Raw genomic sequence first — 24,635 nt, forward strand, 5'->3', positions numbered from 1 at the left:
CAAAGAACAGGGGACACAGTTCTATTACCTCAATCCCCCTTTAAACAGTCACTCCCAAATTCATTTGGAGCAAAGGGACAGAGGTCTCATCTTCTGGAGCTGCTTCAAGCTGACAAGAGCCATAGAGCTGTTCCTATGGACAATGGGGGTTCAGGCCAGGAGGGGAAATGTGAGATCTGAAGGTGGCAGGATTAACATCTAGGGGATGTTGAGTGTCCAAGTCAGTTGTTCCATAATATCCCATGATCTTCAGACTGAATGAGTAGTTGGAAGTTTGTAGCTTGGAGCCTAGAGGAAACAAATCTCACAAGCAGTTTAAAAATAAGGTGGCAAGGGGCAGCTAGATGGTGCAGTGGATAGAGTACCAACTCTGAAATCAGGAGGACCTGAGTTCAAATCTGGTCTCAGACACTTAACACTTCCTAGCTGTGTGACCTTGGGCAAGTCACTTTATCCCAATTGCTTTAGGGGAAAAAAAAGGGGGGGGCATCTAGGGTGGAGATGGTGACATTTGGGAATGGTTGGGAATGGGGCCTTTGCAAATAATGCATCAGGTCCCATCTGTGGGCTGCCTTGAAGATGCTGATGGCCCACCCAACAATCCTGAATGCTCCCACTGCTCACAGAGCTCCCTTGTATGAAAGGTTAAGAAGAAGTTAATGCCCTACTGGCAGGGACCACAGAATGACATCAAGAAAAGCCAGAGAGAAAATGCTAGGAGCAAAGATCTCGTTCTTGAAGTGAGAAAAAGCAAAAGAAGACTAGAGAGAAAGAAGGATGCAGACAATTTCACCCTTCTTTCTCCAGACTATTTTCAGGGGTCCTGAAGAAGAGTAGCTTTAGGTCCTTTATGGGTTCACAAGAATATTCAGAAATATCTGAAGGAGAGGTAACAGAAGCAGCATTTTTAATCCTAGAAATATGTGTCCAGCTGGGGAACCCTTCCAGTTTGACTGATATTGGAGTAGTCAAACTGACCTCTTATGGTCCTTTTAATTTTATACTCAAGAGGGTCAGGCTTCAGGAGAGGGGGAGGTTTAACAGCTCCTTCAGGAATTACTTGGCAGCCCTGTCTGATTGTTTTTCCCAGCTTGTGACCAGTAAAAAATGCCTTTCACAAGAGATTGAAGAGCATTTCTTCCCAAGTGGGTAGTTTAGTGAAATAAGTTTCCACTGAGTTGCCTCTGAATTGCCTAAAAATTGGCCTGAGGGTGTTTGAGACCAGCCAGAAAGAGAAAGAGTGTATTCCCTTTCTTCTGCAAGGGCTTGTTCCTGTGAGCTATTTGAAGGGGTATAAGAATCAGAGAACTGGAGGATTAAAGGTGCCATAGTCAGGGGTAAATGGGCAGCATCTCAAGCAGCTGAATCTGCAAACCTATTTTCCTTGGCCTGAAGTGAATCTCCCTTCTGGCTTCCTTTACAAAATATGACTGAAACCTCTCTGGGTTTATGGACAGCTTGCTTAGTTGTAAAATTTCCCCCACATATTTAATAGAAGAATTCTTTGCTGTCAAAAGTCCCCTTTATTTTCATATAGCCCCATGAGCATGCAAAATATGAAAAGCATATTTGGAGTTTGTATAGATGTTCACTCTCATTCCCTTCCCCAGTTCCAAAGCTCTGGTTAAGGCAATGAGTTCAACTTTCTGGGCAGAAATCCCAGGAAGCTTCTTAGAATGCTATTGAGGGTCACTACAGAAAAACCTGCCTTTCCCCATTTTCAAGAAAACTAGACCCATCTGTAAATCATTCACCATCTGGGTTGTCAAGAGGAATGTCCCTCAAGTCAGGTCTACTGGAGTAGTCAGAATCTAAAGTTTCCTCACGATTATGAATGATGTCACCTGACTGTTGTCAGGGAGCAGAATGGCAGGGTTAAGAGTGTGACACACTCAGTGTGACACTCAGGTCAGGGGATGCTAGTAAAGAGAATGTGATATCTAGTAAGCCACCCACCAACAAGCCACTGATGACCTTTGGCTTCTAAAATGCTAAAACCCCCCGATGGGGGGTTGAAACCTCCAATGGCTGCCCTAGGGTGAGTTTTGAAGCTTCTTCATTAGAAGGGCCTTAGCAGCCACTGCTCTAAGGCATGAGGGCCATCCTAGGGAAACCAAGTCCAGTTTCTTTGAGAAGTAGGCAACCTGTCTGGGATCAGGTCCAAAAGCCTGAGTTAAGAACCCCAGAGCCTGACCCCACCTTTCATCCACATAGAGAGTGAAAACTTTTCTAAATTAGGTAGAACTAGGGCAGGGGAAGAAGTCAGTTTGGCTTTCAGGGTCTTACAAGCCTTGGTCTGATCCAGGCCCATCAAGGGGAAAGTTTGTCAGGGCCTTGAATAGAATCATAGAGGAGTTTGGCAATAATCCAAAATTAAATATCCAAATTCTACAGAAACCAGCCATGCCTAGGAAAATGCATAATTGTTTCTTTGAAGCTGGGTCCAGATGGGATAAAATGATCTGTTTTCTCCCCTCAGTCAGAGTGCGAGAGGTGGGAGTAAGGTTATGGCTCAAATATTTGGCAGACTGGCAGGCAAGGTGGGCTTTGAATAAGGAGACCCTATGGCCCCTAGAAGCCAGAAAATTAAGAGTTTTTATGGCTGCATCTAGGGAAACCTCTCGGGTGGGGCTTCAGATCAAAATATTTCCCACATATTGGATGAGACTGCTGTTAAGCAGCTCCAAATCCCTTAAATCTTTAACCAGTGCCTGTCCCAATATGTGAGGGCTATCTCGGAAGCCCTGGGACAGAACTGTCCTCATTAATTGATGGGGATGTTCCCCTGGCTTTGCTCATTCAAAAGCAAAAAGAAATTGTGAGTCTTCATGCAAAGGTATACAAAAGAAAGCATCTTTAAGATCTAGAGTAGGAAACCATTTTGTGTTGCCTGGGATCTGAGTAAGAATAATATAAGGATTAGGCACAATGATGAATTTGAATTATGGCCTCATTAATTGCTTTGAGGTCCTGTACCATATGAAACTCCTTATTTGGTTTTCTAACAAGGAGAATTGGAACATTGCAGGGAGACTCACAGGGAACTAAAAGTTTGTGCTTGAGAAATTTCTCAAATGGGTTGCAATCCCTCCCTAGCCTCTGGCTTTATTGAATATTGGTGTTTATGGGGGAATACACTGGTGGCCTTGAGTGGCTCGCCCAGGGATTCCTTGGTCTCAGACAGAGGAATTTATATTTCCCAGATTTCAGAGAGAGATGGGAGGGCTTTGAAAAAAGCACAAAAAGATCACCTGGAGGTCTGAGAAGACCAAATTGGGTCCCCAATTTCACCATTAAATCACACCCCAATAAGGGAACAAGACAGGAGGGAATAATAACAAAGGAGTATTTAAACAACAGGTTACCAAACTGGCAGGGCAGAGGGAAGGTCTCAAAATAGTTCTTAAGTTTCCCTTCACTCCCCATTATCCTATTAGGAGAGGAGTGGGTGAGATCAGAAAAAGAAGCCCCCATATAAAAAATGGCTGCTACACCCAAGGATACCTAGGGTTCAGCTGTTGTGGTGGTGTGAGTGGGAGCCTGACCAAGCCCCAAACTCCTGCTGAAGGGCAGGGCATTGGGGGGAACAGCTTATTCCCTTGTGGTCAGTCTCTCTTCCAGTGCCCCTCCTGTTTGCACTTGGGACAAGGACTGGAGGGTTTTCTCCGAGGACAGTTTTGGCCCCAATGGCCCTGTCCATTACACCTGAAGCATGAACTCCTATAGTTCCTGGATAAAAATTGGGACTGTACTTCATTTCTCACTTTAACACATAACTCACTTTAACACTTTAACAGAGGTCTTCCTCCTCTGCTGCTGCACCATCCATATTATTATTATTTTTTTAATTTAAATTTTATTTTATTTAATAATAACTTTGTATTGACAGAATCCATGCCAGGATAATTTTTTTACAACATTATCCCTTGCACTCGCTTATGTTTCGTTTTTTCCCCTCCCTCCCTCCACCCCCCCCCCCAAGATGGCAAGCAGTCCTATATATGTTAAATATGTTGCAGTATATCCTAGATACAATACATATTTGCAGAACTGAACAGTTCTCCCGCTGCACAGGGAGAATTGGATTCAGAAGGTAAAAATAACTCGGGAAGAAAATCAAAAATGCAAATAGTTCACATTCATTTCCCAGTATTCCTTCTTTGGGTGTAGCTGTTTCTGTCCATCATTTATCCATTGAAACTCAGTTAAGTCTCTTTGTCATAGAAATCCACTTCCATCAGAATACATCCTCATACAATATCGTTGTCGAAGTGTATAATGATCTCCTGGTTCTGCTCATCTCACTTAGCATCAGTCCATGTAGGTCTCTCCAAGCCTCTCTGTATTCATCCTGCTGGTCATTCCTTACAGAGCAATAATATTCCATAACATTCATATATCACAATTTACCCAGCCATTCTCCAATTGGCACCATCCATATTATGAAAGACTCCAAAAGCTGTTTCTAATAGCTGGGTTGAAGAAGTTTGAGAGCCCAAAGCTGGCTTCTACAGCTTCCTCCTTTTATCTGGAGCAGATTGTTTAATATTAATATTTCTCCAGGAAAGATTAAATTGGAGGGCATTGGCCTTAAACCCCTCAATAAACTTGCTGGGGTCCTCAGATGAATGGCCAAGTTTTTCCTTAATCTGGGAGATATCTGACATTGAAAAAGGCACTTGAAAAAAAAAAGAAAGAAAAAGAAAAAGAAAAAGACACTTGTTCCCTGAGTATCTCTCTCTGAGAGTCTGCTGCTTCTTTCAGGGGGCAAAGATTAGAAAGGAGTAGCTGAATCGGGATCCTGGGGAGGAGGAAAAAGGGATCCCTCTCTTTGTTTGAGAAGGACTGAGGAATGGGGGCTGAGCAGCTTTAGAATCTGGTTCAGGAGGTGAGAGAGAGATCAAGTTGAAGAAATGTTCTTGGACCCAAGGCCCTATCTTTAATAAGGGGGTGATTCTGGAAGGGATTCACAGGCCTCCTGATAAGAACTGCATGGGGGTATAGAGAAAGGATCCTGTGTCTCTAGAGAAGTGAGGGAAGTGAAAAGAAGAGGGTCATCAAAAAGATCAGTATTTATTTTCAATTCCACTCCAGTAAATTTTACCAGCACCATCCTGCAGTGCTGTCTTAATTTAGCATCTTGAGACAAGGCCATGAAGGGTCGGACATAGGGAACTTCACTTCACTTGCCTTGTCTTTGCCAAATCAACTGCTAGATAGTGCTATAGTTAATTGACCTATTAATAGACCATTTTTCCTGGTTCCCCCCCAATTTTTTTTTTTTTTTTGCCACAAATTAGGTTTTCAGATTTTATAGTGTTCTCTCAGACGTCCCTGAGAGGGAGACAGGTGACAGAAGTCGTCTGGTTAAGGGTACTTTTGCTAAGAGATGTCAGAATTTTGAATCCATGCATCCCCCAGGTGTCCCTAGTCAAGGGAGTCTGCTGAGTGTAGAGCTCCCAACAGCCCCACACCTTTCTGGGTGTTTGAGTGTCCTTTGATATAGAACAGAGACAGCAGAGTCAAGAAGAGGCTTACCTCATCCAGGAGGATGTAAAATTTCAAGGATCCCCATCCAGGCTACCAAATGTTGACGAGTGAAGATACCCTAACAACAATGTGGGTCCCCAGGCTGGTGTTGCAGGTTTTTGCAAAAGAATTTGCAGTCCCAATCTCCAGGTGAGATTTTTTTTTTTTTTTTTTTGGCAAAAATGGGTTTATTTTCACTGAAAAACTATTTCCCTCAGTAGGCTGCTTCCTGATTAGGAAGATAGCAAAGATTTGGGTACAGAATCTTGTTTTTTATTTAGCCTTCTATGATTTGGGGCTAGAGAGTGATTAGAGGCTAATTTCCAAATCAATAAAGGGTGGTAATTGTTTCCTAGACCAAAATAATTCCCAGATTAATTGGAGGTGGGAGTTTCCTGTGGCAACCAGGTAGGAGAGTGGGGATCATTTTTAGGAATTTCCCCAGGTCAGATGGCCTACCTTCCACAAAAATCAGGGGACAGACTTCTGTTACATCAAATTCTCAGGAGCTAGTTTTCTGAACAAAATATTCAGTCACCTAAATAAAATTTAGATAGTTTTATCTTTTTCAAGAGAAAGAATCCTGAGCCTAGTCTACATTGGAACTTAGATTAATAGATATCTACTTGCTTACTCTGAAGGCATTTGTCTTTTTCTAACTATGAGCAGAAAACCATCACATATCTGAACTGAATTATGAATTTTGCTTTTTTATGATAAAATGATTAGATTTCTTTTGATACTCATCTTTCCTCTTAGCAATTTTAATGAGAAATTAAAATATGATCTCTAGACTGTTAGAAATAAGCTCACTCCAGAAGTCAGGTAATAAAGAAATTTTGAGAAAGTCTACAGGAATTGGACACTTCTGACCAGAAGCAGGCTCCACCTTTCTAGTGGAAAGGAATACCAGACAAGTTTTATGCAAGTTTTGGTTTATTGAAGTTCCCTCCTCCCCAAAGAATGGATTGGTCAGTTCCCCTTAGGTTTACATCATTTCTTACATGCTCTTCCTAAACATGTTCATCCTCCCTCATCATATATCCTATGTTCTGTTAATGAGGTTCTAATTCTATGTAGGATATGTCAGCTTATATGTATGAGGCTTATTAAAGAAACACAATAAAGAAAAGCCTTTTCCAGCTCCTTGAACCTGGTCAGTTTAAACCAGTGATGACAAGATAGATTTTCTGACCCTTCAAAATTCATCTGGTATGATAATTGTATAAATATGTATGCATACATTAGATTTAACATATATTTCTACCATGTTTAACATATATTGAACTACTTACCATCTGGGGAAGGTATGGGGGAAAGGAGGGAAAATTGGAACACAAGATTTTGCAAGGGCTAATGTTGAAGAATTTTCCATTCATATGTTTTGAAAAATAAAAAAAAAAACTTTAATTAAAAAAAAAAGAATTTGCCCTTTATCAGGAGAAAGGAAATACCCCATGATATTGGAACATGCCCTTAGCTGACAAACTAAATCCTGAAAGGGACTTAGTGTTGTGCCAAGATATAGAGACGAGTTGAGAAATATTAATTTTTAATCAGAGAATTTATTAAAGTCAAATTTTGGCCACATGGGATCAGTATCCAAATCACATGGCTCTAAACAAAAGACAGAAACCAGCAAACTTGTTATCTGACATATTTGCAACTGTTTGTTAAGGGAATACATCAAAGACTGGGAAGAAAGATAGCAGTCTTCTATGAGATTTCCACTGCAATTATTATGCAGGAGAGAAGGAGACAAGGGTCTTTTAGGTAGGTAACAGAAGCTTGGGATTGTTGGATCATTTTAAGTTCTCAAACCCAGTTTTCCTATGGTTCTACCATTAGCATCTTAAAAGAGTAAGTTAACTATAAAGAGAAGTTGGGAGGTGGGGTATATAGTGGAGTTAGGAGAGACACCACATGGCAGTGTGGAGGGATAAGGGAAAAGACACCACACAGGTTTATAGATCCTCCCTCTCCCTGAGGTCACTTATGACAAATCATTTAAACTTTTAGTTACTTTATTAACACTGCAGTGACCTCATTTGAAAAAATAAACACCCATATCTATAATAAAGTCCTCTCTATTTAAATTTTTTTAATTAACAGAAATCTGTTTTCTTTCCTGCCTCATGCTCCACTTTATTAATAAGGAGAAAAAGAAAAACAAATTCCTTGTAACAAGATACAGAATCATGGAAAACAAATTTACTCAATGTCAGTATGTAAATATATAAGTATACTTATTTGTATATATATTAAAGTATATATACACATGCACATCTATTAAGGTTCAGAAGGGATCCCAAAAGGTTGGGGGTAAAGACCAGTATCACGAGGTGTTTCAAAAGACTTTGCAGGCTTGAACCCATATCCAAGTCAAGGGGCAAAATTTATTGTAACTGTAATGCCAATTGAAGTGGGCTAAGTTTCGAAAGAAGTTAGCAAAGAATCAGGAACAAAGAGACAAATTTACCCAGTTCTTCATGTCACTGATATGCTAATTTTATGGTTTAGACATAGAACTGAAGAGTGGTCTCAGGAATTTGGTTATCACTGATCAGCAGATTTAAGACTATCCTAAAGCCAATAGACTTTAGAATCATTGACAGATGTTTAGATCCCCCAAGATCAGGGGGAGCTCCCTACTGCTGTCTCCCCTAGAATCTATAATCTATTACATCTATTTATATATGTCTTATTCCATACCCTAAATTTGTTACCATAGTATGTTTTATAATTGATCCTTTGGAATCATGAATGGTCATTATTGATCAGAGTGCATTACAGATTTGAAAGGGATTTGCCTTTATATTGTTGTTGTATAGATTCTTTTCTTCATTCTACTCATTTCATTCTTCATCAATTTGTAAAAATCCTCAGAATTGTTCATTTTTATAATATTGATGTTATTGATGTAAATTCTTTGGGTTTTGATTAGTTCACTGTGAATCAGCTCATATAAATCTTTTACCCATTAGATTGGTAAAGATAACAAAAATGGAAAATGGAGATATACAGGAAAACAGGGACATCAGTGTACTATTGGTAGACTTGTGAATGAGTAAAACCATTCTGGAAAGTAATTTGGAACCATACACAAAAAGTTACTGAACAGTCTATATCTTTTAAATTCTCTTTGCTTACAGCTAGTCCTATATATATTAAAAAAAAAATGATCAAAGTAATAGGAAAAGGTCCTATAGGTTCAAAAGTATGTATAACAGTGTTTTTTGGTGTATCTGGTAGCAAAGAACTATATACTTGTTGTGTCCTTTCTAGAGTCCCCAAGTTGGGATGACAAAAATGTACCTTGCTTTCTAGAGCCCCCATGCCAAAATGATTAAAATATACCATCTTAGTGGAAGATTGAGGAAAGACTCCCAAGGATGGTTAAAATATGGAGTCCATTTATTCTAAGGTCTTCCCCCTTTATATACCCTAATATCCTTATGTATCCAAAACAACACTGGACATGTGCTAAGTATATACTGCACATGTGGGACCCCATAAACAACTTGCCACAACAAGGGAGAAGTATTGGCTTAGCTGTACCAGATCTAAAACTATATTATAAAGCCACAATCATCAAAAGTATTTGGTACTAGCTAAGAAATGGAGTGGTGGATCAATGAGAATAAGTTAGGTACATAAGATATAGTATATAGTAATTTAGTGTTAAACTCAAAGACCCCAGCTACTGGATTAAAAACTCACTATTTGACAAAAATTGCTGGGAAAACTAGAAAATAGTATGGCAGAAACATCTCACACCATATACCAAAATGAGATCAAAATGGGTACAAGATTTAGACATAAAGGGTGATATCATAAGCAAATTAGGAAAGCAAGGAATAGTTTACCTGTCAGATGTTTGGAGAAGGAAAAAAATTATGACCAAAGAAGAGCTAAAAAACACTATGAAATGCAAAATGGATTATTGATTACATTATATAATTAAAAAGATTTTTGCACAAACAAAACTAGTGCAACCAAGATGAAAAAGAAAAGAGAAAGCTGAGAAACAATTTTTATAGCAAGAGTCTCTGATAAAAGCCTCATTTCTCAAATATGTGGAGAACTGAGTCAAATTTATAAAAATACAAATCATTCCCCAATTGATAAATAGTCAAAGAATATGAACAGAAATCTTCAGATGAAGAAATTAAAGATATGGTGATCTAAGACAATTCTAATAGACTTGTGATGGAAAATGCCATCCACATCCAGAGAGAGAACTATGGAGACTGGAGAATGAATGTGGATCAAAACATAGTATTTTCACTTTTTTGTTTCTTTGTTTTCTTTCTCGTGGTTTTTTCTTCTTTTAGTCTGATTTTTCTTGCATAATATGACAAATATGGAAATATGTTTTAAAATATTATACATGTATAACTTATATCTGATTGCTTGCTGCTTTGGGGTACAGGGAAGGTAAAAGAGGGAGGGGAAAAAATTTGGAACACAAAATCTTACAAAAATGAATGTTGAAAACTATCTTTAACTGTGAGATGATCAACTATTAAAGTCTTGTTTCTTCTCAACGATTCTATGATCCAAGGCAATTCCAATAAATTTTGGAGAGAAAATGCTATTTACGTCCAGAGAGAGAACTATGGAGATTAAATGTAAATCAGCACATATTATGTTCACTTTTTTTTTTTTGTTTTTTTTTTTTCTATTTTTTTTCCCTCTCTCTCATGGTTTTCCCCTTTTGTTCTGATTTTTCTCTCTTACATATTCACAAATATGTATTTTAAAAAAATTAATGTATATGTATTACCAGAAAAAAAGAAAACATTAAAGGAAAAAAAAGAAAACTATCTTTAAATGTATGTGGAAGAATAAAATACTTTTTTTTTTTTTTTTTTTTTTTTGGCTGAGGCAATGAGGTTAAGTGACTTGCTAGGAAATGTGAAGTGTCTGAGACCAGATTTGAACTCAGCTTGTTCTGACTTTAGGGCTGGTACTCTAACCACTGCACCACCTAGTTGTCCCCAGAATAAAATACTTTTAAGAGAAAAAAGTGAAAGCTATCTCTAGTCATATGGAAAAAATGCTCTAAATCATTATTGACTAGAGAAATGCATCTTAAAACAATTCCAAGGTATTACCTCATACTTATCAGCTTGATTAATATGACAGAAAAGGAAAATTATAAATGCTAAAGAGATATGGGAAAACTGAGAATCTAATACACTGTTGGTGGAATTGTGAACTGATCCAATTATTGTGGAGAGTTCTTATATGTTAATAGCTTTGATATCTGATGAACTAATTTTCCCTCAGAGAAGATTGAGTTTGGTAATTTAAATAAGAGATTTTCTTTGTTTTCTGCTTTGTAGGATATGCTTAGGCAGGAAGGTGTTGCTATGAGTTGGGGTGGGAGGGTATGCATGATAAATAGAGAGCTGAGCTGTGACTGTACAGTAATAAATTTGATTTTCCCAGATGCGAAACAGTTCAACAAAATTTATTAACTGCCTGTTATATGCCCTTACTAAATATATTCTATTCCAGGAAGATGTTTATATAAGACAAGATTCCTGCCCTCATGGAATTTACAGTCATCTTTACAGAAGGATCTGATTCATACACAAATAACTGTAATATAATGTATAATAAATGATACATTCATAAAAAGGTATAAGCATTATATTATATTAAGCCTGACAGGGGAAATTTCATTATTGGTTGGAATAAAACAGAAAAGTCTTCCTGAAAAGGTGGTATTTATATTGGATTTTAAAGGGTGGATAGGAACATAACAGCCAAGGAGGAGAGGAGTAAGGGGAAATATGATTGTGAAGTTAAGAACATTTTGAGCAATGGCATGGCATTAGGAAAGTGTGGGACTTGTATGGGTGACAATAAATGGATGGGACATGGTATGAAATAATGAAGCAAAGGCAATATGTTTCTAGATTATGGAGGACTTTGTATAACAGGCAATACTTTTAACTTTATTAAATTAAATTTTACTCAAATATTATCAGAAATACTTAGTACAGTGCTTAGCACATAGTAAGCTCTTTATAAATGCTTCTTCCCTTTCCTTCCCCCTCACTAAATAAACCATAGAAAGCCAGTGAAAGGTTTTAAGCAGAGAAGTAATATGACCAACATGTATGGGGGAGAGGGATTGTAAAATGTTGGTCAATACCTAATTTCTGTCAGATTGCTTTTTCAGTTTTCTCTGAGATTTCTGTCAAATAGTAAGTTTTTTCCCTAGCAGCTTGAGTCTTTGGGTTGATTGAACATTGATAGATTTGTTTGTATATTCTATGTACTTACAGATTTCTCTCAATGATTAGTCTCTATCTCTAACAATATCAATTTCCTAATACAGAGAACAAATACTGATTTGAGATAAAAGATTTACAAAGTAAACCTGCAGAAGAGAATAATTCTGCAATAATGCTCTCTCTACTTCTGACCTCCCCAAAATAACATAGAATAATCATGTCACAATACAATCACAAATATGTAATGTCACAAATAGTCACAAAGACTAGGTCAGAAGGCCTATTCAAAGAAGTAAAGAGATAAGGGTTAATAAGGGACCAAAGAGAAACAAGGCTTTTGTTTTCTCTGATCTTTTTTAATGGGCAATGGTTTGTAGAATCCTGTGATCCAATTGAGAATTTGAGGTGCCTCTAGTTAAGGATATAACTATAGAAATATGACTAAATATTGGACCAAACTTTCATGTGGGATTATATATATTTTTTGCTTATTGTAGGTAACTTGCTATTGTAGGTATTGCTTATTTAGGTAGCTAAAATGGTCAATTTTCCAGATATTAAATGACATTTTAAAATACTTTTAAAGGTAAATATTTTAAAAGAATTGTTAAGAATGTGTCTATTAAAAAAAAAAAAGAATGTATCTATAGTGCTTTCTAGAATACTCTGTTTCGTTAAAAGGTACACTACTTAGAAAATATGCAGTTGTTTAGAGAACAATGAAAATGAGAAGAAGAAAAAAAAGACCTATATAGATTTATTTAAAAATAGAATTATTTATCCTGAAAATGTGAAGTCTGGGAAATAACTTCACAGGTTGTTTTTAAGTTTGTAAGAGCATATTAATTACATACATAATGATCAGAACTTAGTGTCAATTTTATGTATATCATATTAGCTACAGAAAATAATTTGCTAACAGTAAGAAACTATCTATGGCATATATTACTGAGGAAGGCTGGAGAAACATTTAAAAAGAAGATGTTCATCTATGAAATGATTTTGATAAATTTCCTCTAGTATGTTTTCCCCAGTAATATAAAACTATATTATTCTTTTAGGAATCTGATTTTATTTGTCTTCATGAAATAAACTATGTGTTTGAAAATGAAGAGAGCACATTGTATAATGATAATGAAGGAACTGACTATTCAGATATAGAAGAAAAAAACAAAGAATCTAATGTAGATGAAAATGAATTACAGAGAACACTTGGAATTTATTTAACTCCTGAAAATACTGAGTTAGATAATCAATCCCCAAGAACAGAGAGTCTAGAAAATATCAGAGGTACAGATGAATCAGGAATCTGGGGGAAAGTAAAACCTGAGAGTTTAACAAAAAATGCTGCCAAGCAAGACTCTTCAAGTTATGTTACCCAAGTGGATCCTTCATCATCTTCTTGGGTAAGAGGATGGTTTGGTCTGGGAAGTGAAGAAGTCCAAGAAGAAACTTTTAAATCAATTGCTGAAATACAACAGGAAAATTCATTTCTCATAGCTCTAGGTGATGAGAATGACTTAAAGGAGTTAAACACTGACAATCCTCTTGAAAAGCATGAGTCAGAAACTCTACCAAATTTTGATCCTTGTCCCCTGGAACAGTCTGCACCACAATCTGGGCTTGAAGAAGTACCTGATCCTCAGACAACTACCTGGCTTGATGATGACTTAATAGGATATTTTGGTTTTGGCCAAGGGGATTCAGGATTTAAGTTACTATCTAAAAAAAATAATTCATTACTAGAAAATACTTCACTACCAGAAGACATTCCCATCAATCTTCCATCTGATCAAGAGCCCATAGTTTCACATACAGAAAAATTGTCAGAAGTAGAGGAGCCCGAGACAAAAGATTATTCAGCTCTCAAGCCAAGTTGGTTTGATTTAGGTTTCAGTAATATGCTGTACTTTGCATATACTGAAGAAGAACAAAGGAAAATAGATAAGCAACAAAGAGAAGGCAGCAGTGGAGAAAATGACAATGAAAATCTTTCATCTAATAATCTTGACCTTGATCATAATGAGGAAAGAGAAACAAAGGAAATTGGGGAAAATGAAGATCAAACATTTAAGAAAACAGGAGGTTATTTGGAAAGGCTGTTTGATTATGCTAATAATCCTTGGAACTCACACAACAAATTACCATTTTCTAAAAAACTGGGGAGTCAAGATAAACTACTTGCAATTGACAGAACAGAAGAATTATCAGATGAAAGTCAAATCACAGAAAATGTGGAAATTAATTCAAAAACCAAAAACAGTCAATCAGGTTGGTATGAAACTTTCTAGGATCTAATTTATTTTCTAAAATATTAAAGAGAAAAAAATTCAGGCATCTGTTGTTTCCCAAGAAATAGAAATATCACCTATCACTTCCCTTTTACATTTTAATTCAGCCTGGGACTTATAATGGCTTGTAAAACACTATTGTCATTATTGTCATTTTGCTTGGTCCTCATAACAACTCTGGTGGATGAGTGCTTTTCTTATCCTCATTTTAATAATCGAGGAAACTGAGGCACATCAAAATTAAATAATTTTCTTATTGTCATAGTGTCTGGAACTGAAATTGAAATCAGATATTTCTAATACCAGACCTAGAATTCCATCTACTGTTCTACTTAGTTTAGAGCTTAATAATATTTTTTAAAAATTGAGGGATAAAAGTGACATTAAAGATATCAAAGTTTCCTTTTTTCATTAATCATTTTATGAATGAATAAAAAAGTATTTATTAAATGCCTATGTGCCAAGCACTATGCTAAATACAAGAGGTACAAATACAAAAGCAAAGATAGCCCCAATACTCAAAGAACTTACATTCTAATAGAAGAAAACAATATAATTTAAGGAAGAATATTTTGCTTTAGAAATTTACCAGAATAATGAATATTGCCATAGAAGAATAGATTGACACATTTTTCCCAGTAGCAATCTCTGCATTAATTTGATTTTGCTTCCAGAACTGGAAACTGATAGGAGCTAAGTGGGGGTGAGGGAGTGTCTCCTATGCTTCATTTCTATTTTCCTGATGGTTCCCAATATGAATATGAGTCAAGAGAACAAAGAAACTGTCAGAAGCAAAAGCTCAATTACCTGGCTAATAAATTTGATCTAGAGAGGACTAATATAGATTTACCTCAATCCCTAATAAGTAACAAAAAAAATCTTTGCTTTTTCATTTTCAGACTCTAAAATGAAATATAAAAAAGAATCCCAGTGGCAACAAGAAGAAAAATCTATATTTTCCACTCATAAGAGAAACAGTGCTAAAGGTAATAAAACAGATATATCTTCTCACACTAGAACTAATGATGCTATTCACATTCACTAAGTTTATCAGGACACATTTTCAAAATCAGGAATAGAAAATGTGCAGGCAGTTCTGTGTTTGGAGTAAGGAATACCTGAGTTTAAAGCTTGTCTCCAACACTTCCTAGAAGTATGCCTCTAGAAAGTAATTTAATCTGTCTGCCTCCCTTTCCTTCAGTACTATAATATGAAGATAATAATATCATTAACCTCCCTATTGTTGTTGTGAGGATCAAAGGAGATAATATTTGTAAAGCACTATGCAAATGCTAATTATTATTATCATTAGTTGATCTAGAACAACTATTCAGATTTTTAGAGGTTCTTGTTCTAATAAAGAAATTAGGTATGAAAAAGAGAATGCCTTCCTCTCTTGGATTGGAAAGTCTGCAGGTATTCAGAATATTGAAATGACACTTCTTATATAGATGGCATTTTAAAATCACTTATAGTTTCAAACTCCAAGTACATTAATATATTAAATAATGAATTCAAATAACAATTTTTAATAATAGCTTTTAAAAATAATTATAGCTTTTTATTTACAAGTTATATGTATGGGTAATTTTACAGCATTGACAGTTGCCAAACCTTTTGTTCCAATTTTTCCCCTCCTTCCCATTCCCTCCCCCAGATGGCAGGTTGACCAATACATGTTAAATATGTTAAAATATAATTAATAATAGCCTTTTATTTTCCAAAATACATGCAAAGACAGTTTTCAATATTCACCCTTGAAAAATCTTGTGTTCTGTAGTTTTCTCCCTCCCTCCCCCAGACAGCAAGTAATCCAATATAGTCTAAATATCAAATAACAATTTAATAATGTTAATAGAAAACCCGAAAGAGGAACAGTGAATTACAGTTGAAACCTGTCACTTGTTATATGATATTGGGTAAATCACTTAATCTCTGTGGCCCTCAATTTTCTTAACTGTAAAATGAGAAGATTGGAGTAGATGGCCTCTAAGGTCCCTTTCCATTTGCCACTTATGATCCTATAATACTCAATTTTTTTTTCTGAGAAAGTATGTTTCACATAATTCTTAGAAGATACTTTTTCTCCTGATTACAGGTGCTAATGAAGCTAAATTGCACATAGTTAATAATCATCAAGAATAAAATAAATTTTCTTTTGGTAGACAATAGGATAACAATCCTTAAATTGATCAAGAGTCTCATAAGTATGATATTTAGTTCAGAAAATCGGATATTGAATACAAGTTGATAACAGTGAAAATAGTGGGAAGAATACTAATGAATTAAATAGCCAAAGTCTGCCAGCAAGAAATGCATTTGAAAAACTTTTTCTAAGTAAAACAATTCCTTAAATAAAAGGTTACATTCTAAATAAATAATATTTTTCACTCAGAGAAGCTTTTTAAAGTAGTGGATAGAGAATCAAACTCTTGAGTCAAGAAGCCTGGGATTCAAGTTGACTATATGACCCTGGGCAAAACCACTTAAAATTTCATTTCCCAGGCAACTTTCTAACGTTGTAAGTTACAGAGCAGATGTTGACCTTTATTTGTAGTGGGAGGCTCCCTACTAGACACTGATTCAATATCCCCCACCTCCTACTCCACCAAAAACTTCCCTCCACATAATTCTTCATATATGTGGATTATAATTCCCTTTGTTAATCCTTTATAGTCTTTATGGGAACAATTTCTTTTAAAGAAATAAAGAACTGGTTATATTTTGAATCACTGAAAACATTCTTGATGGTCAAGATTTCCAAAAGTAAATAACAGTATAAAACATTATAGTTTTACAGAAAAAGGAATTTCAAAAATTAAGCATTTTCTTGAATATGTGAGATTATAAGAAATTCAAGCAGAAGTTAAATTCTATGATATAATTTATTTGAACCTTTGGTATTTGAGAGAGAAACTGAAAGCAATACTAATTTAAATCGCTGTTTAGTTATTTCAGTCGTGACCCCATTTGGGATTTTCTTGGCAAAGATATGGGAATGGCTTGCCATTTCCTTCTCCAGCTTATTTTATAGATGAAGAAACTAAGGCAAACTGGCTTGAGTGACTTACCCAGATTCACAAAGTATCTGAGGCCAGATTTTAACTCAGGAGAATGAGTCTTCTGACTCCAGGCCCTGGCACACTATCTACTGCACCACCTACCTGCCCATAATTTAAATTTTTTTTTAAGCTTTAAAAAAAGGAGGGGTGGTGGTGGCTCTAAATAATGATTGTTTTATCTTTCTATATTTAGATGTCAAGGTATTCAGGGACTTCTACCATCATAAATAAATAAATATATAAACATATACATATGAGAGCAGTATTTTAAATGAATAAAGAATACAATGTGACTTGCCCAAGATCAGTAGATAATGTCAGAGATGAAGTCTAGCCACATCTTTTTGACCTAAAGTCTATCTTTCTATTTCTTATGTTACACTGCCTTATAGGAGCATTGAGGAACACAAATAATATATCAGTCACTTAGGAAATGATTAAATGACATGTTAAGTAGTTTTTTAGTATCTAATGAACCTGTGATTTCATCCATAAGAATATCTCCAGTGACAGTACAGTAGGCAAACCAATTCTTATCCACATCCTTTAAACACACCACATGGGTTCTCCTCATGTACTGGGTACTGGAAGCCTTTCCTTCCAATCTCTTGACATTGTGTGAACACCAGTGAAGTATGAGGATAATTTCTCTCTTGCTGTATAACTGGTTAATAATTTGTTCTCAATCATATAGTTCTCTGATCACATCTTTAGGGTATTTCTATTCAGTTCCACTTTTGTAATGCATTATAGCTTGCTCATAGCTACCATAATCCTTTCTCTAACAAATTGGCAATGTAGCAATACATAGACAGCTGATTTAGGAATGAAATACAATCAATCTCATTTTTTTTCTTTTCTTTTTTTTGCTGAGGTAATTGGGGTTAAGTGACTTGCCTAGGGTAACACATTTAGGAAGGTTAGGTTGAATTCAGGTCCTCCTAACTTCAGGGCTAGTTAGTACTCTATCCACTTGGCCATCTAGCTGACCCCAATCAATCTCATTTTTGTTAACAATATTTAGTACTCATCACATCCATGATCTTTTCTGGGAAAAAATATTCATTAACTTCAGGTGTGATGCTTATGCATTGGCCTCTTGTCTCTCTTGTTTCTCATTCCTGAAATACATTTTTTCAATATCCTTATCTTTACACTATTATCATTGAGTGTTCAAACCATATGTTGATTAATTCATATGCTTTTTTTGAGTTTTATGTAGCTGTTCTCATAAGCTTCCAGGTACTAATGAGATCAATACAGTATATGCATGGGAAAGTCAGTTGTTTCCCTCCACCTTTCCCATGAAGCAATCTTATTAATTCCTAGAAGCTTGTGAGAAGGGAGAATTTATTTTACCTCCTTATGCTCTGCAACAATTGTTGCTATATAAGTTTTAATCATTTTGGGGATGGTCTCTTTTGCAAATGCTTATATAAGTACTACAATATAGAATAACCCATGAATTTTTGTCTTGTTGCCTTTGGACACATGATTAAAAACCATCTCCTTGAACTTAATTTGCCTCTCCAAGGAAGACTTTTAAATCACCTTCACATTTAGCTACAATTTTCCTTTGGCTTTTGGTTTATATATAGCAAGAATGTCAAGATCAATACAACATAGTTCCTTCAATAGTATTTCTACTCTTTGGTCATTAGACAAAAATGTCACATTTAGAATTGTAATAGATAAGTTATGATTTATGGATTTATTAAATTTTTAGCATTCTCAGATTCCTTTCTTCCACTCTGCTGCTGTCATACCAGAAGAATACACTGAACTATTTTGCATTTTTCTCCTTTCCTGTTACCATCACTCATCTACTAGAGATGAGTCATTTGGAATTTAACTAGGCCAGTCCTAAATAAAATAGACATGTTCTATTTTTGGTGTAGACCCTTATTAGCAAGAGGACTAATGGAAATTATAATTTTTCCCAAGTAGAAAAAGGTATGAAGAGGTAGTGGAAGATACAACCTCTGTAACTAATAATAGGGGCAGCTAAACGACGGAGTAGGCAAATCACTTAACCCCAACTGCCTCATTCTCTAAAAACTTATAATAATAATAAACATAATAGCATTTATATAGTGTTTTAAGGTTTGAAAATGATTTATAAATATCTCATTTTATTATTGCAATAACAGTAAAAGGTGCTATTATTTATCCCCATTTTACAGATGAGAAAACTGAGATAGATGGAGGTTGACTTACAAGAGTTTCTTTTTTCTTAAAAATTTTTTGTGAAGTGGCCCAATGATTAGAGAGGCACAAAATGGGAAAATAAAAACAAATAACTGGATAGGTAAAATGATAATGATGACAGAAACAAAAAATGAATATAATTCTGCTTATCTATTTATAGATATAATCATTAGAATTAAGTTAACTACAAGATTTAATAAGGAGAGCATCACAAAATTGAATCATTTCTACACCATAACTAATAATGAAAAATGAAATCAATGTTTCCTGCATCTGTTTAAGTCAAAAATCCATATTCTTGGGAAAAATTTGTTTAAAACATGTAGCTTTCATCTGATAGCTCATCCCTTTAAAAAACAACATTCCCTAAACAGTAAGAATCATTCTCTACTCTATGAGACAACTAGAGAAGAAAAACATCCAAAAGGGGCAACTAGGTGGCACAATGGATAGAGCACCAGCCCTGAAGTCAGTTGAATTTAAGTTCAAATCTGATCTCAACTGTGTGACCCTGGGCAAGTCACTTAACCCCAATTGCCTCAGCAAAAAACAAACAAAAACCCAGATCCATGAGCCATATAATTTGAAATGTAAACATCTTTTCTTTTCTAATAATTAGCAGAAGATGCACATGCGTCTCAGATACTTGAATATTTTCTTCAAATTAAAATATCTGACCTGATTTCTGCAAAAAAGGTAAAATTTTTTCATATCTATATCACTAAAGAAAATTTCTCACTGTGATTTCTAATTGCATGTTTTATGTTAAACACTTTAAAAAAAATTTCATTATGAGTTGTTGAACTGAACATGGGTATCTTTTTGCAATGAAAATAAAATAAAAATAAATGAGTTAGCCTGGCAGGAATGCAAAATATGGAATGAACATTGTTATCAATATGTAAATGAGTTTTCTTTCCTCAAAGATTGTGTGGTGTAATGGTCAGATACAAAAGCAATTATCCAAATTTTAACCAAGCTGATGTTAAATTTCAATCATTTTTTGTATTTCTTTTGTTTATCTGGCCTGCCCTATTTTCTCTCTCTCTCTCTTTTTTTATTATAGCTTTTTATTGAAAGAACATATGCATGGGTAATTTTTCAACATTGTACCTTGCAATCACTTCTGTTCCAACTTTTCCCTTCCTTCCCTTCACCCCTCTCCCCTAAATGTGACCTGTCCTGTTCTCAAAGAGATAATCAAAAGAACATATGAATTAGCAAACTTTTTAGCTACTTTTAGGCTATTTTACATATAAGTTTAAGATGAATAATTTTAAATTCATTTTTGGCAAAACATTTTGGAAAAAGAATGAAATCCCATACCCTTAACCTTTAATTTGTGGGTTTCAAAATCAGTCATTTAAAATACATTTTTGGCTTTGGAAAAATGAAAATTACTTATTAAAGCACTTTCAGATTAACAAAAGATGGTCAACTGTCAGTGAATTCTCCTAGAATTTTCAGAGAATGAGATATCGAAAGAAATGAAATATTTATTTCTTTCAAGCAACAAAACTTTTAAAATAAGAAACTTGAAAATATATTGTATACTCTCCATTTTTAAGAAGGATGTCCTATAAATATATAATTTTTATTACCCAGAATTATCGGTAAGAATAGCAATTATTTTATTGTACAGTGGTACTCTCAAGAAAAGTAGCATAATATAGAGAGACAGAATCAAAGGTAGGAAGACCTTGTGCAAATCATTTAGCCTTCCAATGCTCTGAGCAATTCCCTAAGACTATAAATTGTGGAGAAGATATTGACCTAATATAGGACCTATGTTGGAATAAGGTGTTTCCTTATGAGGGACTTAATTACCTCTTTAGGTCTAATAATTCATCCTACAATAATGCCTGAAAGGCTGATTAAAGCTAATTTGCTTTTTACACTAATCATAAAATCTATTTTCTGAATTCTTGTTTCTTTTTTGTAGCTTTTCTTCCTTTTTAAAGATGTTCAAATTTATTCAAACTTTTAAATGAAAAAATTAAGTTAATACATTTTCTTTGGGCATACAATAGACTTCCTCCGAAATTTACCAAGGCCATCAAAAGTATATTCCCCTAATCTAATGTATAGAGTTTTTAACTTATATTATCTTTTTTATTATGAATTTAAGCACCAAGAAACTCCAACATTTCATTATACAAGGAAGAACATAGAAACAAGATTGAACATGAAACTTTGATCAATTATTGCTTTGTGTGGCACAGATTCTGGGTTCACTCTACCAATTTCCATTTGCACACTGTCAAGTTGGATACTATTTCTTCTCTCAGGAATCTAGGAGTAACCCTCAGAGAATGGGGTGACTTTTTAATATTATTCTTCATAAACCCATATCTAATGTGTTCCCCAATATAATTTAACCAATTGATGTCTCCCCAATATGAATGACCATCAATTAGTTTTTACTTACTGAAAAGGTGTGGCAAAGACCAAAGCATAACAGCATTTCCCTCAAAAATATGGGACATATTACCGAGTTTATATATTATATACAGAGGCCATGAAAGATTGAACTCAGATTTAGAGGCCATGCATAGCAAAAGTGTAATTCACAATATTTGGTTAGGTGGAAGTTCTTTATTCCCTTCTAGTAGAGGTAGTTACCTGCAGGACTACCTCTACAGGACAGAATTAATGACCTTGTAGTAATCCCGAGGCTGACTGTTCTTAATTCTTAATCCAGATACCATGAGATATTCTTATTTTTAATTATGAGAAGCATAATTCTCTCTCTAGAGCTTGTCTGCAACTACTGTATCATGAGTCTGGCCGTCTAGTTATTTTTCTTCAACTAATACCAGTATACTTGTATCAATTTGTCTCATTTCATCTATTAGGTCTAAATGTTTTATTCCCACAAATTAAGGATTTTTTTCTACTCCTAGTTTGTCTTTCTTTGATTGTTCTGATAGAAGTGTCCAGGAATTATTCACATCTATTTTGTATCTTCAGTTGACTAATTCTATAACATAAAGGATGTTATTACTTGATAAAGTTATCAGGGCATAACATTTGTTAATTTCATCAACTGTAGTGGGGATGATTGGGTGATTCAATTGAGGATTCCATGACTTCTGTGCTGGATTTGAGTGGGGTTGACTCCTACCTTTATGAATAGTTTTTCCCCTAAAGTATATCCCATGAATCCATGGGACTGAGAGAGGGCATTAAATTTAACATGACTAATAAAATTGCCTGCTTATTAAGAATATAGTCTTTTTATAAGAATATAGTCTTTTTCTAATGTTCCTCCTGCTTTTGGGGAGGTATAATTGCCCTTATTATTCTTTCTTTTCCTTTTTGTGGTCATTTCTATCTTTAAATATTAATGTTTCCTCTTACAAATATTTTGCTTCTCAAGTAGAAATGTCTTGTAACAAATTAGTATTGTAAAGCAAAGCTAAATCAAACAGACTATTTCTGAAAATCTGTCTCATCCTGAAGTGAAATTTTTCATGACACATTGCTTATCTGTTCATCTGTTCCCTAATTATTTGCTACAACAGAAAGTATTACTATGAACATTTTTGTACAAGTAGATCCCTTCCCTCTTTCTTCAACCTTTGGGGTATAAATTTAGTAATGACTGTCTTACTGGTTAAAAGTCTCAGTTTAGTGACTTTTTTGAATTCCATATTACTTTCTAGAGTGATTGGTCTAATTTATATTTCCTTCAACAGTGCACTAATGTGATTCCTGTCCCTTAGCGTTGTAAAAATTATGGGTTTTTTGGACACTTTTATTATTGCTGATTTAGAATATTTTTATATGATTATTGATAACCTATATATTTTCTGAAAACTGCTTATTAATATCCTTTTATTATTTATTTAATGGGGAATGACATTTATTCTTTGCTATATTTGAATCTATTTCCTCTATATTTTTGGTAACATTTCTTTATCAGAGAAATTTGGTGCAGAAATTTGAAAAATACAATTTTTCCCTACCCTCACCCCCAGGTAGCCTTTCTCCTTTGAATTATAATTTTACTGATATTGTTTGTGAACAAACTTTTCAACTTTATGATTTATGATCATCTCTAATTTGTTTGGTCAAGAATTCAACTATTCAGAATTGAGAATGGTATCTCCTGAGCACCTTTTTTCCTTTGCTTGAAATGAAGCAAATGTATCTATGTTAGATATCCATTTGAAGCTTTTTTGTGGTTTATATTTTTGGAAACATATATAAAATTGTTATGTATCTGATATAAATTTGATTGTTGATAAACTATATAATTATTTGTATTTGCATGAATAAGAATAATTACTTTTGGCTATATAATTGGGAATACATAGAAAGATTATCATGAATGAAAATGTATTTAACTCTATGTATACATATATTAAATATATTGATTATGTAAAATATTTAAAATATTAATGGTTAAAATGTTTGTGCAGCTTCTGCTATCTGGATTTCTGATTTTCAGGAATTGTAAATGTTTACTATGAGGAAGATATCAGGTTATTTTTCAGTCATTCAGTTGTGTGAGACTGTCCCTGGATCTTAATGACCATGAAATTTTCTTGGCAAAGATACTTCTCTACTGAGATGTAGGTACTTCCTCTTTATTCTGGGGATGTATTATTTGCTGAAAGGGTCAAGAAAGGAACAGTTGTGTGAAACAAAGAGACAAGTAGCTTGAAGAGAAATATAGCGTATATTGAGAAAACTTTAGAGGAAAGTTACCATTTAAAATTTCTAAAAAGCACTTGAAAGAAAGCAGTTCCTCTGAAAGAAAGTTACTGACTGATAGTAGAGATATTCACAATCATTATTTGCAAGAACCTCATTTGAATGCAAACATTTTAAAGAACTGAAGGTTATTACTAGGAAGTCCTGAATCAAAGAACTGTTTTGGTAGTGTGAGACTATTGTATATGAAATACTTATGTCCTGTGTCCTTGAAGTGTGGATTTGAAGGTTCTCAACCTGTTAGAAATGGGGCACTCTACATGAGAGCCCTGACTTGAGGTCAGGAACCAGAGATGGGAAGATTACAAGTCAGAAACTGAGGAATCTAGGTATAGGAGAGAGGTCAGAGAAGCTGATGAGAAAAGCTACTTATAAAAGCAGAAAGAAGAAACCTATGGGGTTGAGACAAAATGAGTCTCTATAAAGCCAATTGACTTTTTTTTTTTTTTTTTTTTTGCTATTGATTTAGTGAACTGATAGGAATGGCAGAAAGCTCTTCTGTTGGAAAGAGGTAATTGGAGAAAAGGAGAATCCTCTGCTTTAGGGGAAGAGCTAGCTGGAAGAAAGGCTGCCTTGTC

General features: G+C 34.8%; 1 protein-coding gene across 6 annotated transcripts in view; it reads left to right on the forward strand.

Annotated features, from left to right (window-relative positions):
- The window catches only part of MIA2 (MIA SH3 domain ER export factor 2), a 134,592-nt gene that overhangs the window by 9,777 nt on the left and 100,180 nt on the right, over positions 1-24,635 (forward strand). For all 6 annotated transcript variants that reach the window (XM_051978057.1, XM_051978060.1, XM_051978058.1 and 3 more), the window contains exons 4-6: positions 12,839-14,048; positions 14,968-15,054; positions 19,958-20,034. In XM_051978057.1, coding sequence (XP_051834017.1) covers positions 12,839-14,048; positions 14,968-15,054; positions 19,958-20,034 — 1,374 coding nt within the window. The remainder of the gene's footprint in view (positions 1-12,838; positions 14,049-14,967; positions 15,055-19,957; positions 20,035-24,635) is intronic.

The sequence above is a fragment of the Antechinus flavipes genome, chromosome 2 (genome assembly GCF_016432865.1).
Source record: "Antechinus flavipes isolate AdamAnt ecotype Samford, QLD, Australia chromosome 2, AdamAnt_v2, whole genome shotgun sequence".
NCBI classification, from domain to species: Eukaryota; Metazoa; Chordata; class Mammalia; order Dasyuromorphia; family Dasyuridae; genus Antechinus; species Antechinus flavipes.